Below are 17,499 nucleotides of genomic sequence, written 5' to 3'. Positions count from 1 at the left end.
ACTCAGCAGTGTCTTCCTGACGTCGTCACTTGTTACACTCACCATGCAAGCAGTCACCACTTCATATTTTAGGAGCTCTTAGACAACAAAACCGTATTTGTATCTGGCCCTTCATCTTTATTCAGTTCATTATCAATTCAGAAATTATCATTAGTAATAAAATAAATAGCTATAACTTCTACTTTTGAGTTTTCTCAAATCTGCAGGCCTCAAATATATTTTTCTGTGGTTATGCCATTCACTGCAAGGGTACAGATTGCTCTGACATGGGTGCCCTGCTCCCAGAACAGGGTGAGATATGTGCAGAGATAGGCTTCCCAGGGTCAGTTTAGGCCCAGCCAGATTAAGCCATTGCTGCAGTCACTGCAGGCAGCATCAGTAGCAGTGGAAAAAGTCAAAGAAAATCCAACAAAAACAGCAATCCAAACAGAGATGAAGGAGAAGCAGAGACAGCTGCTACCTGACGAGCATGAGGAGAGGAGAAGCAGCAGGAATATCAGTAGATGCTGGATGGGATGAAGGGTTCACTTAAAGCCATTAGGTTGGAGACATTGAGAAGTTATGGCAGCAGAATCCTTCCTGGCTTTCAATAGACATCCTTGGCCGGCCTCCATCTCAGAGCTGCCTTCTGTTGTGACCAGGTCTTTTGCACAGCCTATGAATTTTATGTGAATATTTATGTGAATATACTGTGGTTGGGGAAGCCCTGGTCTAGTCACCTGTGAGAAGGCAGAGATGAAACATGTTGCCTTGTAAAAATGGAGGGATCTTCACAAACTCAGAAGTGCAGCCGCTGAGGAATGTTATAACCAGAAACAAGTATTTTTGAGGTCTGTGTGCTTCCAGAGACAGGTAATGGGTGGTTAGGACATTTTTCAGGATACCAGTTCCAGAGCTGACTTCCTAGCACAAGTTTTGTCTTGTTTAATTGTGTCCAGCTTACAGACAAGCATGACAAGGAATCCCACACCTCATTTCTGCCTGAAACACTGAATGCAGTTCTGCAGGATTTTAGATGCTACGCTGAAAGCCAAATATTGCCGTGTTGGGAACAGGAACACAAAGCTTCTGCCTGCCAAGGCCCTTTTTACTGAACGAGACCTTAAGAAACTTGTGTAGTAATGCCAAGTCTTCCAAAACAGAATCAGACATTTAATTTAAGAATGGTTGTGCGTTGGGTTGTTTTATACACAGCACTTACTCTCAGTACCTTGATTTGTCCAGGACCCATAAAAACTTAAGAACCCTTTTTCCATGTAAATAAATCGAACACTGCTTTTGAAGGATTGTCTGCTGTCCTCTTCAGTGTGCAGCAGCAGACAAAAGAAGTATTGTCCTCCCAGGAGACACAACTAGGTGGGGTAGTGGGGAGTTACTGATTGAAGAGGAGGACTGCGGGTGGGGTAGTCTCTGATGTCTGTTTCTGGGCTACAAGGTTTTACTGTGTCTGTTCATTACAAATAATCTGTCATAAAGTTCTAATTAACAGGTGTTGTGCCCTTAGTGTAACCTGGAGGAGTCACTTTAGACATTAGAGATAACAATAAAGATATTGATGGCTGTCCTGTATAAATCACTGATTCATTAGAAAACATTTTGTTGATTTCTTCTATTTGGTAGGTAGTCAGGGGATACTGTGGTCACCACACAGCCAGCCACCTTGCCAGCTGGCATTATGAGAGGATCAGCATAATTAATTTCAAAATCAGTCAGCAGATGATATTAAGCAACATTTTCTTCAGAGAGAAACATTAAATAGTAAAAAATCTGAGAACTGTCTTAAGTCTCCCTATTCCATTATCTCAGCAGCTTTAAAGATTTCTTTGTTTTGCATCTCACATCCCCTGGCAGTGATGGTATTTTGCCTGATACATTAACAGATGCTGATGAGTGTAATAGTTTGCTGAAAGCTGAAGAGAAAATATCATGCTGGTGGGAGAGCCCCAGTCTTGCAGCTGTGGGAAAGATGCATGGTTTACAGAAGAATGTCCCTGGCACATTTCAGGCACCGGCAGCAGTAGTACTCTTCAGTGCAGAATTGTAACGCTGACGGTGGTGTGTTTCTCAGATTATCATCTGCTTTCATATAGTGTTTATTTTGACAGTGGTTTAGGGGATTCGTGGGTTGTATACCATTGCATAGATCTAGAATAGTTGAGTATGCATTTCTGCATGCCTCAGTTAATGGAGTCTGCTTGTCAAAAAAGCCATGAAGGTGAATGGATGTTCACAAGTACGGTCTCTTTGTGGGCTGGGCAGTTCTCTGTGGCTTTCCCTTTTCTACTCTTGAGAACATCCTGAAATTTTGGTTCCATATATGTCCCCCTACCTCTTGTCTGAGTTTTTGTGTTTGTTTTCTTTTTGAGTAATGCAGTCATTTTTCCACTATTATCTTCCTTTAAAATGAACTCTATAGTGCTTGATTCTTACAGTATCACCTTTCTTTCTGTAGGCTTATGATTTACTGTATCCATGGACATGTTTGTTTTACCTGGTAGTATTAAAACAAGAAGGTACATTCTATAGCTAAATAGAGCTCCTTGGTTATGTACTACAGGAAATGACGGATGCTTTTTTAGGATTTTGAAAGCATTTGTTAGCTGTGTAAGCACCAAATAACTCAGGTGTAATAAGTAGCTAATCCTTTTCTTTCTTGGAAAGGCACTAAACACACTTGCCAGTACTAGGTCATATGTATGCAGACGTCATCTTTGCATATGAAACAAACAATATGTCCAGCATGAAACTGCTGAGGAGCATAGTATTGATCTTAATACATGTTTAATATCTTTTCTTATAGGAGAAGCCACTGACCAAATCTCTGCAACGAGGAGAAGACCCCCAGTTTGATCAAGTAAGACTTGAAATTACATTGTTTCTGTTCTTTAGGCTCTAAAGACATGTACTTGGAAGGTAGCCCTTAGGCTATCATTTATACTGCAAAAAAACAGTATCTCTCAATGTACTTCAGTGCTTTAAGTGAGCATTCTTGGTTTTGAATCAGGAGGATTTTCCCATTATTTTCAAGCTCAAATTTTTTTTTGCCATAGAACATCTTGCTTTTTGCAGTGTATTAGGCATATGTATTGTTTCTTGGCTGTTTCATCTGGTAGAGGTTTCTAAGCAAACTTCTTATCTTTAAGAAATATCTGGGTGTTTTTTGTAAATGGGTGGATGTACCCCAGACTTTCTTTTATGGGGTTTCTCTTATGGTTAATAAAAGGATCTTTAGATTCGTTGTCAGTCTCATTGCCCATTGGAATGGGCTGCCTGGGGAGGTGGTGGAGTCGCCATCATTGGAGGTTTTAAGGAGAAGACTTGATGGGGTGCTTGGTGCCGTGGGTTAGTTGTTTAGGTGGTGTTGGATTGGTTGATGGGTTGGACACAATGATCTTGAAGGTCTCTTCCAACCTGGTTTATTCTATGTATGTATTCTATGTATGTATTAGTCCATTTTTTTCTCCCTAGCTGTGATCTAGCATGACTTACACGTATGCTGAGCTTGACACAAACTGAGCCAACCTGTTGTATTTGAAATTAAGCACAAATTAAGTTGCCAGGATAAATGCGTATGTATGACAAGGTAAATAATAATTAGAGACAACTAATTGGTAGGGGAAAATAATTAACTCCTAAAAGAGAGTTTGCATAATTAATTAGATTTAGTAAAATTGTAATGCAATTAATAAAATTAATACCTGCATTAGATTAATAAATTAATTATGTAAGAGAAATGGAGTAAGTATAAAAATAAAGCCAACAGCAATATACACACTTTCTAGTGATGGCATAAGAGAATTAATTTGTGATGGCAGGCTTAAAAAAAACAAACAAAAGACTACCTAGAACAAATTTCTACCTACATAACCTTTTGAAATGAGGAAAGCTAGGTGTTAAAGACTTTTAAGTTGTATAAAACATGCCAAAACTTACAAAACTTACTCCCAACAAAGAGGAAGGATAAACTCGAGGTGTATCATAAGCAACAAAGTTATTTGCTGCTCCTCTGTTCCTGCCTCAGCTGTCACCATTGCTGCTAACCCCGTGGCTGCTCACACCACTGTGTTGCTTGCAGTGCCAGAATTACAGAACAGAAACACATAGCAGAAGCATCAGCACCAGCAGTTACTCTGAAAGCAGCTGTAGCTGAAAGCTGCAGGTATCATATTGATTAGCTTAATTTTGGGAGAGGAGATAGGTATGAGTAGGACTTCAGAACTTCACCTTAATTTAATGCATTTATTGTGTTAACATTGAACCAGAAGCAAAGATGTCTTGTGAGACCCTACTGGCATTTGAAAAGGCACACTTCCTAATTTTAGCTTGACAAATTGATGCTGTATAAGATGTTCTGTAGCTGCTCTTTGAGGAGAGGTAGCCTGCTCAGAGGGCTGTTCAGAGCAGGAGGTGAACAGCAGGGCTTCTGCGTTGTACTGGATATCTCTCTATCCACCTTACTGACCACAGAGACACCCCACAGAGCAGCCAGACACTGTAGGCTAAAGGAGGCTGTTTTGTGATTATTCCCTAACTGCCTAAGGAATTTTTTTGTGGTATTATGACATAAATTTTGTACTTTTTTTTTCCTTCCTGTGGGAAGAGTGTCACACGTAAATGGGAAAGAAAAACAAATTTAACCATCCATATGCAAACTTTGTGATACTGTTCCTGCAGTGTGTTAAACAAACACATGCTGGGTGGCCATGGTTTGATTAAATATTCATGGTTAAGAGAATAGTGGTTCTTTACAAGGAAGAATTAGAAGACTTATGGTCCTCTTAGTTATTGATAAGTAGACAGAAACTTGAACAATTAAGTCAAGATCAATTAATGAGAACAGTGAATGTTTCCTAGAGAGAAATAACCATCTATTTCCTGCTGGAGCAATTTGATATGAATGCTGGGGGCAAAAAATCAAATACAGGGGGGAAAATTGTTATGTATAAATTTTGTATATGTTTGTAACTGCATATCTAGAGTCCTACCTGTGCATACACTTAAGATCAGGATTCTGCATGACACCAAGATCCAAGTAATAGGGCATGTGCTTTTAAAAAAGTCAAACCTTTCAAGTTTTATTTTTTATGTTAGTTCAGTTGTATGGAGTTCAACAAGGCCAAGTGCCGGGTCCTGCACTTGGGTCACAACAACATCATGGTAAGATACAGACTTGAGGATGCGTAATTGGAAAGCTGCAACTTGGAGAGGCACCTGGGGGTATTGATTGATAGTTGACTGAACTTGAGTCAGCAGTGTGCCCAGGTGGCCAAGAAAGCCAATGCTGTCCTTGCTTGTAGTCGAAACACTGTGGCCAGCAGGAGCAGGGAGGTGATCATCCCCCTGTACTCAGCACTGGTGAGGCCACACCTCAAGTGCTGTGTTCAATTCTGGGCCCCTCACTATAGGAAGGACATTGAGGTTCTGCAGTGTGTCCATGAGGTTCTGCAGTGTGTCCAGAGAAGGGCAACGAGGCTTGTGAAGGGCATACAAGGAAATGGTTACAAGCTGTACCAGGGGAGATTTAGGCTGCCCTGGGCAGTGGTGAAGTCAGCATCCCTGGAGGTGTTCAAGCAGTGTGTGGACCTGGCACTAGGGGACATGGTTTAGTACAGACCCTTCAGTACTGGGTCAAAGGTTGGACTGGATGATCTTCAAAGTCTCTTCCAACCAGACATGTTCTGTGATTCTGTGCAATATTTAAAAGGTGTTGGATGAAGGTAGATCAGATTGATAATTATAATCCCTTGCTTTGTTCCAGGTAAGGAAGAAGCTTTGCTGTTTCTTCTTGGAACACATTAAGTCATATAGCAAAACCAGGAAAGGCCACACATGACATTCCTGATATTTTTCCTACAGAAGTGAAGGAGTAAAAGAGGGGAAATCTCTGTGAACAAACATTTTCAAGGGGTGTCTAATTATTTTGTCTTTCCATGTTAAGGCAATGGAAGTAAAAATGACACACTATCAAAGGAACATAATTTTCTTTATTTGACATTTTCCTTAATTTGAATGATACTGGAAGGTGAGGCTGAAGTGACCAGGTCATTAGTCACTTTATCTGACCTGCATCTTCTAACTGTAATTTCAAAAGCAGCAAAAGTAAGGCACAATCTTATTTAAAATTTGGCTTTTGCAAGTCAACTTCAGAGGTGGGAAAAAAACAGCCAAAAATCCTCCTTTGCAGCAACTTACAATGATCAGCTGGAACTTGATCTACTTAAGCTACTTAATCAGCATCAATTTTAACACCGAAACCTCCAAACCATTTAAAACGATTAGGAAAGCATTGGTTACTTCCCCTGAACAGCTTTATCTCTAGCTCTCTGAGAATCCAGCAATTTTTTGCCCTTTCTCAGACACTGTTCTGGGAATGCAAGTTGATGGTGGTGATGGATCCAGCATCTAGGGATCTGAGTGCACAGGCAGAGCTGTTTCTCTCCGTGTGGATGTAGTGTCAGTGCTTCCTATTAGGCAGACAGTATTGTCCTGTGGGTACTGTCAGGCTGCCAATTGCACCAACCTCCTGAAACTCATAATAGTATCTTGAGCAACGTATGAAGTAATCTTACTTATCCTGACTTGCAGAATGTCTCACAATCAGCTTACCTGGATTCCTTACACTGAATCTGTTTTCCTTTTTAGGTGTGCATGTACATAAAGAGACTATACACAAGAAGTTATGTAGATTTTTTTTCCATATGGTCTTAAATATCTTTATACCATTTAAAAAGTTTTTGATTAGACAACTCTAGGTGCCTGTTGGCACAGAGCATTGCTGCTCCAGCATTTGCATGCTCTGTGTCCCAAATTAAAGAGATGTTATTAAACATTGTACTACTGAATTATTACTTAAACTTCCTATTACAGGAAACCATAAAGATGTAGTACATGAAAAGATCAAAAGCTAGACTGAAAAACCCTGCAATTATCCAAGAGGCTTATCCTCACCCAAGGAAGCATTTTTATTAGTGTTTTCTCGGCCCTAACTGAAGAATCTCTTGTTCTTACTGTGGTATATAAATGTTCCATGAACTGACAACACTAGAGGCAGAAAAAGGGCACTATGTAATCTTGGACCAACCTGCAGACATTTTTCCATACGAAAATACAAACTGAATGTCATGTTTTGGCTGTGGAAGTGAAAACTTCACAAGCAAGGCTTAGTTTTCATATGAAACTGTTGATAGGAGATGCCTGTTGCAGACACTTCAGCATAAAATACACAACAGTTTGTACTCCTTTTAATTAAATAACTTTCTGAGAAGTACACTAAACTGGAAAATATAGATTGGATGTGAAAGAAAGACATTATTGCATGGCTCTGGGTATCCTAAATATTGCTGAGCAATGTTTATCAAATGCTTTCAGTAGCATTGATAGAAAGTGTCAAATCTCACTCCTAATGTCCATTCATTGGTATCAACACAAGAACAATTCAAAGACAGAATATGCAGACACTGCGCAAATAATAGATTTACAAAAACCAAATCAACTCTGTGCATTATTAAATGACAATAAAATGCACATTTAACTTGCAGACTGACATATGGTATATGAAAAAAATGCAGAGCCAAGGCATTAATGATCCTGGTTGGAAGCTGAGCACAGTTTTGAATACATTTGCTGTTAAAGCACATAGAAATTCATACATGAAACAGAAAAGTAATCATCTGTCTGCTATTAATGGAAACATATCTTATATTTGCATTTTGACAATATAGCAAGACTTTCATAAAAGTATATAGATTGTAGCAAAACATCTGGGCTGAATTTCATTAAATTAGTTCTTGGATATTAGTCCAAAATAAATATTAAGCATTTACATAAAGTGTATTTAATGCTCTGTGAACACAGTTTTAAACAGCTCCCTACTTGTGCAGCTTTCTTATCCTTAAGCTATACAGTAGGTGGTTCATCTATGATGGAAGAACATGATCATTTGTCCAACAAGGACATATTTGTACATCTGTGCACTCCCTTTCAGGAGCAGCACAGAGCTAGAATTCATCTCACTCCTGGACTTACTTCCAGTAAATGAAAGGGTTGAGTAACCAACACGCTGGCTAGACTTCCCTCCCTTCCTGTTCCCTGAGAGCCAGGTCTTTGCCCAGTCCACCCTTCCTTCCTGTCTTAAAAGTGAAATGACAGAAAGATTAAAAAAAAACCCAAAAAACAAAACAACAACAAAAAACCCACCAGACTATATTGACCTTTTATCCCTACTAAAGACACACACTGTAAATTTAGCAGAGAAAGTATGGCTTGAGGAGACTTAACAGGAATCACTTTGACTTTTTGTTGTGTAGCTGGGATTTAGAGAACAGCACTGATAAATATGTGCTCGAGCATGCAGGAAGACTTGATGAAACAACTTTTCAGGCTTTTTGTGGACAGACTTCTCAGCAGAGCCTGTTGTGGTTGAGTAAAGGGAATGTCTTCAAATTAAAAGAGGGTAGATTCAGACTAGGTATAAGGAAGACATTTTTTGTGATGAGGGTAGTGAAACACTGGAACAGGTTGCCCAGAGAGGAGGTAGATGCCCTGTACTTGGAAATATTCAAGGTCAGGTTGAACAGGGCTCTGAGCAACCTGATATACTTAAAGATGTCCCTGCTTAACTGCAGGGGGAGTGGACCAGATGACTTTTAAAGGCCCCTTCCAACCCAAACCATTCTGTGATTCTGTTCTAGTCTTTTTTCACTGCATCTCATAATTAACAACCATTGTTCTGGCAGCTTCAGAAAAACAATAGAGAAGCAACTGAAATGCCTATGTGATCTGAGCTGGCAGTAAAGAGTTTGCACCGACACTAGGTGATTTGTGTCTTCTAAGTATTTATCTGAAGTCTTATGCTTGAAGGCTTTGAGATAATTGAGCCTAGGGTACTTCCACAGCCGTTTGTTTCATATTTCAGGCCATAAATATATTGGAAACACCAGATTGAAAACTTTACTGAAATATTACTTTTAAAGACAGTTTAATTTTTACAGAAGCGTTTACTACAGCTTTCTAATGCTCCGTATTTCATTTTAAGCCATAATAGCTGAACAATTATATTTTGTCCTCAAAGTGTCTCATTAACTTTAGGCCACAGCATTATTGAAAAGTAATTAAATTCTGAGGCTAAAAAAAAAAAGGGTAAAATAAATCAGAGTTATTGATCTAAATTAACTGTCATCCACAAAAGTTCTAATTTAAGGCTTTAGTAACATTTGTAAAGTATATGAGAGGTGCTCAGTCTCTCAGTTTTGCTCATCTTAGACACAGAGTTCACACAGCTTGGTCTCATATGAGACATTGAGCACTATTGTTATTCCACAAGCACTGAAACATACTGGTTTAAACTTGAGCAGGTGAATAAACCTGGCAGAGATAATGACTCAGTGTGCTTGACATGAAGTACATACTTCAAGGGCATCTGAATCAGCATCTATAAATATCTGAGGGGTGGGTGTCAAGATGAAGGTGCCAGTCTCTTTTCGGTGGTGCCCAGTGATAGATGAAGTTACAACAAGTACAACCTAGAACACAGGAGGTTCTCCCTCAACACAAGGAGACACTTCTTTACAGTGAGGGTGACAGAGCACTAGAACAGGCTGCCCAGAGAGGTTGTGGTGTTTCCATCTCTGGACACTGTCAAAACCTGCCTGGATGTGTTCCTGTGCGGCCTGCCATAGGTGATACTGCTTTGGCAGGGGGTTTGGACTTGATATGTGGAGGTCCCTTCCAACCCCTAACATTCTGTGATGCTGTGCTTCTTCTGCTATTCAGCACTGTGCAGGATCAAGCTCTGCATGATCTCGAGGTGGTTGCAAATCCTATTTATTGCTGTTTTAAGCAGTTGTACACAAATGCTGTAGCTGTAAGCGTTCAGTTGCAATACATATATAATCCTCTTGTATAATAATCATGGTTTTTTTCACCCTTGCTTTTGATCTCCTAATATTTTGCAACTTTATGGCTTCCTGTAATAGGAAGTTTCAGTCATAGTTCAGTAGTAACATGTTCAGTAGCATTTCTGTAATTGGCAACACAATTTATACTCAGGGAGCAGTAATCTTCTTTTCCAGTATGCCACTAGAGCTGTTTAACCAGGAGCTTTTAAGGACTGGTTTTAAACGTTTTGGGGTTTTTTTGGCTTATTTCTGCACATAAAGACATGGGAAACCATAAATGTTTTCCTATAGATAAAAGAGAAGTCCAAGTTATCAGGTGCTTAAGCCTAATAGTAAGATGGATCCATCTGCATATTCAGTTGGTTAAGATTATTGCAGTGCTTGTGGGGTTTCTCAATAAATTCTGAGTTTCAGGAGGGGTATCCAGCAGTTAATATAACTCATGAAGGCAGTACCTCTGATTCATCACTTTTTCTTTCCTTATAATGTGCTAAAACTCAATCAATGTTGTGTAATAAAAAAAAATACCCCCCCTTGAAGAACTAGATCGTTTTCAGGTATGTAATAAGATGTGATACAGAATTTTAATGCATTTTACTATCATCTGTGGAAAGACACTATCAACATGCAGCCCATTATTGTGTTTTTGCTTATGTTTCAACAGGAAATGCAGAATATTAAGTCACTGTTTGTACTGTGGATCTCAAACAAGAAAGAACTTGCCTAACCATTGAATTCAAGTTTTGTCTTTAAGGAGAAGGGGAAACTTGAACACCTGTTGATTTATTGTGTTTTCCCCATAGGTAATAAATTCCATGAGCTCACTTTCAGAGTATTGTCTACCCTCTATCCTGCGCACTTTGTTTGATTGGTATAAAAGACAAAATGGCATAGAAGATGAATCTCATGAGTACAGACCAAGAACAAGCACCAAGTCCAAAAGGTATCATTTTGAATATGTCTACATACATTATTTTCAGATTCTAAGGTAAAATGTATTACATTTCACCCATCAGCTTTTGTGATGTTTCAGTGATGTTCCAGTTGTTTGAGAGTTGTTGTCATCTTTTTCTGCTTGTTTCTGGAACTTTTTTCTCAGCTCTGGATAAATGGAGTGATTGTGTCTTTAAAATTGTGCTCCTGATAGTCCAAACACTGTTTCTTACTGCTGTTTTGGATGCTGTAATGTAATTTAAATTGTGGTTTGTCTAAACCATGTCCATCTTCTTTACTCATGTGAGCAGGCAATAATTCTGTGACACTTGGATGTATGGTTTTTTTCTACAGCACTCTGCTTAATCATAGAAATTTCACATACACCTATTCTGGAAAAAAAAAAAAAAAGGAATAAAAGGGCAACATTGATTTAGCTCTTAAACAAACAAACAAAAATAAAGGGCCTGAAATGTATTTTGATCTCATCATATCACAAGCAATAAGGCAACAGATTGTTCCTCATTTATGCTGAGGTCTGGTGGATTGGTCCAGGTATAGTCTTCAAGCTTGCAGGGTTTTTTTCACACTTTGGCACTTCATTTACATACATTAATGAAACAGCAGCAGAATCAACACTGGCAGACCTGGTGTTTGGAAATGCACAGGCAATTAGGCAGTAGTTACTGGAATGAAGGGATGGAATCTAGTTTTAGATGTCAAGGTAGATATGAACCTGAATTGAAATCTTCTGACTTTTTGTGCCAGTAGAAGTAGGAGATGTGAAGGCTTGATTCAACAATTAGATGTCTGCTTTTGTGTGAGATAAATCCTTGCCTTGAAGTGCCTCCACCTCTTGACTTTAGATACCAGATCACCTGCTCATAAATAGGTATCTTCCCAAACTCCACTCAAATTCTGTCAAGTGATGGTGTTACAGAAAGACATAACCATTCCTTTCTCCAGTTCATGTGAAACCAAGAAAACCAAAGCAATTAATTTATTTCATTGCCAATCAAGCAGAACTCTTCGGTGTATGTTTTATAATAAGCAGAGGTACAACTGAAATCACTAAAGCTCTTAATGTTTATAATTGTGTTGAATTTATTAAAACAAAAATTCACTAAACTCAGTTGTCACTGCTTCGAATGGACTGCAGAACTGTCCCTTTAACATTGAATTTTACCAAAAATACTGTGTATTTTGTGTTATCCTTTCAGTACGCTTTGAAATTGTAAGCAGGTGATCCAATGACTGGTTTTTGTACTTGTATTGCGAGCTACTCATCTCATACATTTATTCCTCTGTGGTGTTCTGCGTAAGGAATGTGTCTGAGCATGAGACAAGTGATGCCAAAGTTGCAGAAATAACACTGGAACAGATTTAGAAAGAGAATGTAGTTTGGTTCTGAATTTATCAATACTTTAAAGGCACTTTTCAAAATCTGTCACAAGTGTAAATATGAATTAGATAGCACAAAATAATTTATTATGTTTGCCTCCAAAGTGTGTTTGAGATCTGCTATCAGCAAGGAAACCGAAATGAAACACATGTTGGAATAAGTTTTCCTTAGTTTTGTTTTGGTTTTTTTCATGAACAGAGTTTTGGCTTGATCTTGAACTGAAAAAAACCAACCAATGAGGAAAAGGAGAGTGACATTTAAACCTGTGAAAGAAGGTGAAACTAACAAGTTAGATTTGGCCTACTTACCTCAGGTTTTAAGAGCACATCAGTGCATGACTTTCTGAAATGCTAGAGTGCAATGTAAAATGTAGAACAGACTCCCCTGTTATCTGTAAGTGAAGAAGTTGTATAATATGACACATCTGCTAAATACTATGTTTCCTGGTTTGATTTTGCAGTGATGAACAGCAGAGAGACTATTTAATGGAGAGAAGAGATCTGGCTATTGATTTTATTTTTTCTTTAGTATTAATAGAAGTTTTGAAACAGGTATGGAGTTCTTAAATTATCTGTTAACTAATAAATTATGGAAATTATCAATAGAACTGAACTATAGGATCCTTATTTCTATTTCCATCTTTGATAGTCTAATAAAAAGATAATCCTGCATGCTTGTTCACTGCTGTCTCTCTTGCACCTCTAGGGTACATGTTATTCTGTGTTCATACAGCCTTCACTTTGCCAAGTCTTTGGAGATGAAGTATTTCTCTTCAGTACTAAATAAACTTTAAATGGCTGTCTCATTTCAGCTGTTTAGTTGATCTGATGCTATTTCAGCTAATACTGTATTGCTGTCTAGAAGATACCCATGAGTAATGCTAGCAACTACAGTATGCAACTTGAAGTGTAATATATGTGTACTCGTTATGTTTTATTGTGTGTTTTCAGATTCCACTTCATCCTGTTATAGACGGTTTGGTACATGATGTTATTAACTTGGCTTTCAAGCACTTTAAGTACAAAGAAGGGTAAGGCTTTTTGATACACAAATTCTATTAATTCTTTTGTAGTTTCGTGTTAGCAGTGGTTTAAGCAGTATGATTTCTCAACCGATAATTCTTTCTTGTCTCTTGCTAGGTACCTTGGTCCTAACACTGGAAATATGCACATCGTTGCGGATTTGTATGCAGAAGTAATAGGTGTTCTAGCTCAAGCAAAGTAAGCAAAATTGAGTATCATACTTCCCCCATGAATCTGAGACATTTTACTTGCTTAGCATATGAACATTCTGATTTTCTCACTTTCTTAAGAGATAGCGTCGCAGTTTTCATTTCATTTGCCCTCTATTCATCCAGGTATTCTGGAGCATTAGGACTCTAGGGAATCACAGGCTTTCTGCATCTAGTCCAGTGATGCTGAATGAATTCAACTACGGCAGCATTATTTTTCTTATCTCAGCAGTGACGTCTGTGGAAAGCCCAGAGGGCTGAAGAGAGCTATTTTAATTGTTATTTTGTTTTTCTATGTACTGTTTTTTCTTTAGCTGGGCAAGCCTAAAAATGGCTCTCTTCCAACATATTAAGATTTTTAAGTCCCTCTGAAGTTAGTTCAGAACTGAATGCAACTACTTCTGAATACTGTACTTCTTAGAGGAGATGACATAAAACACTTTGAGAATCAGGTCTTAAATTTTGCATCTGGAAGCAGAGAAATTCAGAAACTTCCATACCCAATATAACATCATAAACTTACACCACAAATTATGCAGAGGGTGAAATTTAGTGCTGCAACACAGTGATCTTTGTCTGCTGACAGCTTGGTGCTGCTGAGAGTGAGTCTGTTCTACAAAACCAGTCAGCTTAGCTTGATGTAACCAAACCAGTTTGACTTCCTGGAAATCATACACATTTCAACAGACTTCAGCTAAAACCTTTCCTGAGCTTCTAAATTGTCTGGGTCAGAGGCAAGAAAGGGATCCAAAGCTTCAAGTTGACTGTCAAAAATTAAGCACACCTATTCTCCGTAAGTGCTGCTTTTCTCTGATTCTGAGGGGCATTGCTACAGCCCTTGAAGGGCTTCTTCCTGCCAACCTGTTTCTTTTGTTATTGCCTCTGATAGAGAGGTGAAAGTTTGTTATATGCTCTATGTGCCCAGGAAAATTACATTCCTTTCATGAATTTTCTCTCAAAAAGGACAGGACGTTCTGTTGGGTGATCTTCCTGTATGTTGCTTTTATGGGTAGTGTGCCTCACAAGACATCTGGATTTGTGGAGGAGATCGCAAATGGTCACAGACCCTTCCATCCCAAGTTGTTGCTTAATTGTTACTACAGTAGCTATTAATAAAAAAACTGAAGGAAGGAACAACCTACTGGAACATTTTAATCATGAAAGCATTTTCTTTTGAAAATGTTGCATGTACTTGGGAAAAAAATCATCTTTCATCTTGGATTTTTTTAAAACATGGTTATTCTAATGATGTTGATAATGATATATTCTAATGATAATGAGAGGGTTATTCTAATGATATTGTTAGCTCTTATGTAAAGAGGCACTTGTAACATTTGAAAGATGGGGTTATCTAAAGGAACTCAGATCAAGCTATATGCTTCATTTTCTGAGTTTATCAGAAATTAAAGAAAACTAAACCAAAAAAATCCATTATTCACATTCTGACTGGCATGGTATTCTATAACCAGAGTTGATTCTTCTTTAGGTTTCCCCCATTTATATACCTTACAATACATTTCAAATATTAATGTGTGCTTTTTTTGTAACTAACCAATGTGAATTCGTAGATTTCCTGCTGTAAAGAAGAAATTTATGGCAGAGTTAAAAGAGTTACGGCATAAAGAGCAAAGCCCATATGTAGTTCAAAGCATTATCAGTCTTATAATGGGAATGAAATTCTTTCGCATTAAGATGTATCCTGTGGAGGACTTTGAAGCTTCTCTTCAGTTTATGCAGGTAAAATTCTTAAGTACATAACTGTGGTTCTCAGACATTTCAGAAAGGGCTTCCCTTCATCTTTCCTCTAATACTCCAGTAGATTTTCCACATGTTATTCACACCTAAATGTGTATGCATCTATTTTTGCATGTTCTGAAATTCGGTGTTCCAGTCTCTAGTCTCCAGTGTGTATTATTCCATTCCAACTCATCAGCCATATACCCGTAGTCCCTATATCTCACCCACCAGGCTTTCCACCATGCCATCCTACACCCTTTCTATGCCCTATGTCTTTGACTAGTTATGTCTCCCTAGCTGCTCACTGTCTCCAAAGTGAATAATCGGCCATTTACACAGTTGACAGAGAGGAGAGGAACTTCTGATGGAGAAAAGCACAGAGGAAGAGACAAAGAACTGAGACAAAAGCTGTGTGGAATTTCCCTTGGATATGTCTTCTGCTTCCACCATGCCTTCATCCCCCTTTATCCATTCTGTATCCACCTGGTTTGAGACCCACTAGTGCAGAGAACTGTTTGACTATCATCAGTGCTTTAAATTGATAAATGATGTCATTTCATAAAGGAAAAGAAAATACTTTCTGTTTGCACAATTTAAAAGTCCACCCTTTTGTTGGTAATGTACAATGGGTTCTGTTCTGATCAGCAGGTTATTTAGCTTAACCTTTTTATTCTCCTGCTTTTTCTCACTCATGACTACATGCTTTGTAGCACAACAGTGTTGGGATACACTGTCACTGTTATTAAAATCATTGATAAAGGTCCTGTATAGTAGTACTCAATATCTGTCTCTCTGCCTTCCTTGACTGCTATGACTGAGCACAAAATTAGGGTTTTTTTGTATACTACAATGCATCCTAAGATTCACTGTGTATTTAGGAAAAGCAGGTTTGCTCAGTTTGGTGAAATACAGTTTTATTCTTTGGGCAGTTTGTCTTAGTTTTAGTATCTACGTGCAGCTCTTCAGCTACAAGTTCCGTCATACCAGCTCTGCTTTAGGAACAATCTCCGTGTGATCTTCCACCATGGAGTACAGAGCCAGCTCAGGAAGGCTACTGCGCTTGCATAGAGGTTTCAGTTGTGTGGCAGAGATGGCTGGAGCGTCTTAATCCATGTGATATAGAATCCTGATTAGACCATAATTTTTCCTGGCTGCAAAGTGTGAACTTGTTTGCACACATTGGCAGGAAAGAGTTCAGTGGGGCACCCTCCTTGTAAGTCAGTGGCTGTTTGGGCCTTGGACCCAGAGGTGAAGAATTAACTGGAGCCACATAATTTGTCATCCTCAGAGAAGCTGTTCAGAAGCACACAAGTGGGCGGATGCTTATGTCCCCTCCCTTGCTTCCTGAGCAACACAGCTGTGTGGGCAGTAGTTCACTGCATGTTTAGGACAAAAGTACATTTTTGCTTTCTCTCTCAATTCCCAGTTGCAGGCTGGAAATTGTGGTGGTTTGCCCCGCAACTCTCTTCCCTCACATAACACAGTTCTCTATTGACCCTTCATCTGCAATGGATCCTAGCAGTGACATTTATCCCCAAATGTTTACAGTAAGATTGTTGCTTGCCTTGAGTATCTTACCAGAAAGCATTGTGTGAATTGGTCCATGTGGGCTTCTACTCTGGCTCCTGAAGGTTATACAGAGAAGGAATGAGGTCAGCCCCTGAGTCCAATGCCCTTTCCATCCCCAAACACCACTGGACCCAGCTGGAATCAGTGGAGAGTTTGTGAATAATTGCACTTAGAGTAACAGATCCTTGATCTTGACTTGTGTCCTGCTTTGTGCCTGCTGAAAAATATGGGACTTGCCAGATAAAAATAGTCACTGACACTTGATGTGCATTGTGCTAACACTTTCAGGTCTTTATTCTAGCTGATACACAATTTATGTTTCTTATTTTGTTTTGTTTTAGGAATGTGCACATTATTTCCTTGAAGTTAAAGACAAAGATATCAAGCATGCACTGGCAGGACTATTTGTTGAAATTCTTGTCCCTGTAGCTGCTGTGAGTTTATTTTTCAGGTTGTTTGCATAATTTCTTTAAATTAGCTAAAACGCCTTGTGAAATAGTGTTTTATTAACGTGAAACTTTCTTTCAGGCTGTTAAAAATGAAGTGAATGTCCCCTGTCTGAGGAACTTTGTTGAAAGCCTGTATGATACAACACTTGAACTTTCCTCACGAAAGAAGCACTCACTGGTTAGTAACGCTGAGAAGCAGAGGCTAAAATTGTTTGTCAGAAATATCTCTGAGCAGGACTCTGGGGAAATTGCAAAACTCCTTTCTACATTCAGCTCTATAAC

General features: G+C 38.7%; 1 protein-coding gene across 2 annotated transcripts in view; it reads left to right on the top strand.

The window, feature by feature from the left end:
* The window catches only part of FRY (FRY microtubule binding protein), a 196,155-nt gene that overhangs the window by 68,188 nt on the left and 110,468 nt on the right, over window positions 1-17,499 (top strand). For both annotated transcript variants that reach the window (XM_054164677.1, XM_054164678.1), the window contains 8 exons: window positions 2,801-2,854; window positions 10,700-10,839; window positions 12,692-12,782; window positions 13,182-13,261; window positions 13,371-13,451; window positions 15,031-15,199; window positions 17,110-17,202; window positions 17,297-17,395. In XM_054164677.1, the coding sequence (XP_054020652.1) occupies window positions 2,801-2,854; window positions 10,700-10,839; window positions 12,692-12,782; window positions 13,182-13,261; window positions 13,371-13,451; window positions 15,031-15,199; window positions 17,110-17,202; window positions 17,297-17,395 (807 nt within the window). The remainder of the gene's footprint in view (window positions 1-2,800; window positions 2,855-10,699; window positions 10,840-12,691; window positions 12,783-13,181; window positions 13,262-13,370; window positions 13,452-15,030; window positions 15,200-17,109; window positions 17,203-17,296; window positions 17,396-17,499) is intronic.

This window comes from Dryobates pubescens, chromosome 10 (genome assembly GCF_014839835.1).
Source record: "Dryobates pubescens isolate bDryPub1 chromosome 10, bDryPub1.pri, whole genome shotgun sequence".
NCBI lineage: Eukaryota > Metazoa > Chordata > Aves > Piciformes > Picidae > Dryobates > Dryobates pubescens.
Note: the sequence above shows the minus strand (reverse complement) of the source record. Positions and strands in the feature narration are given on the sequence as shown.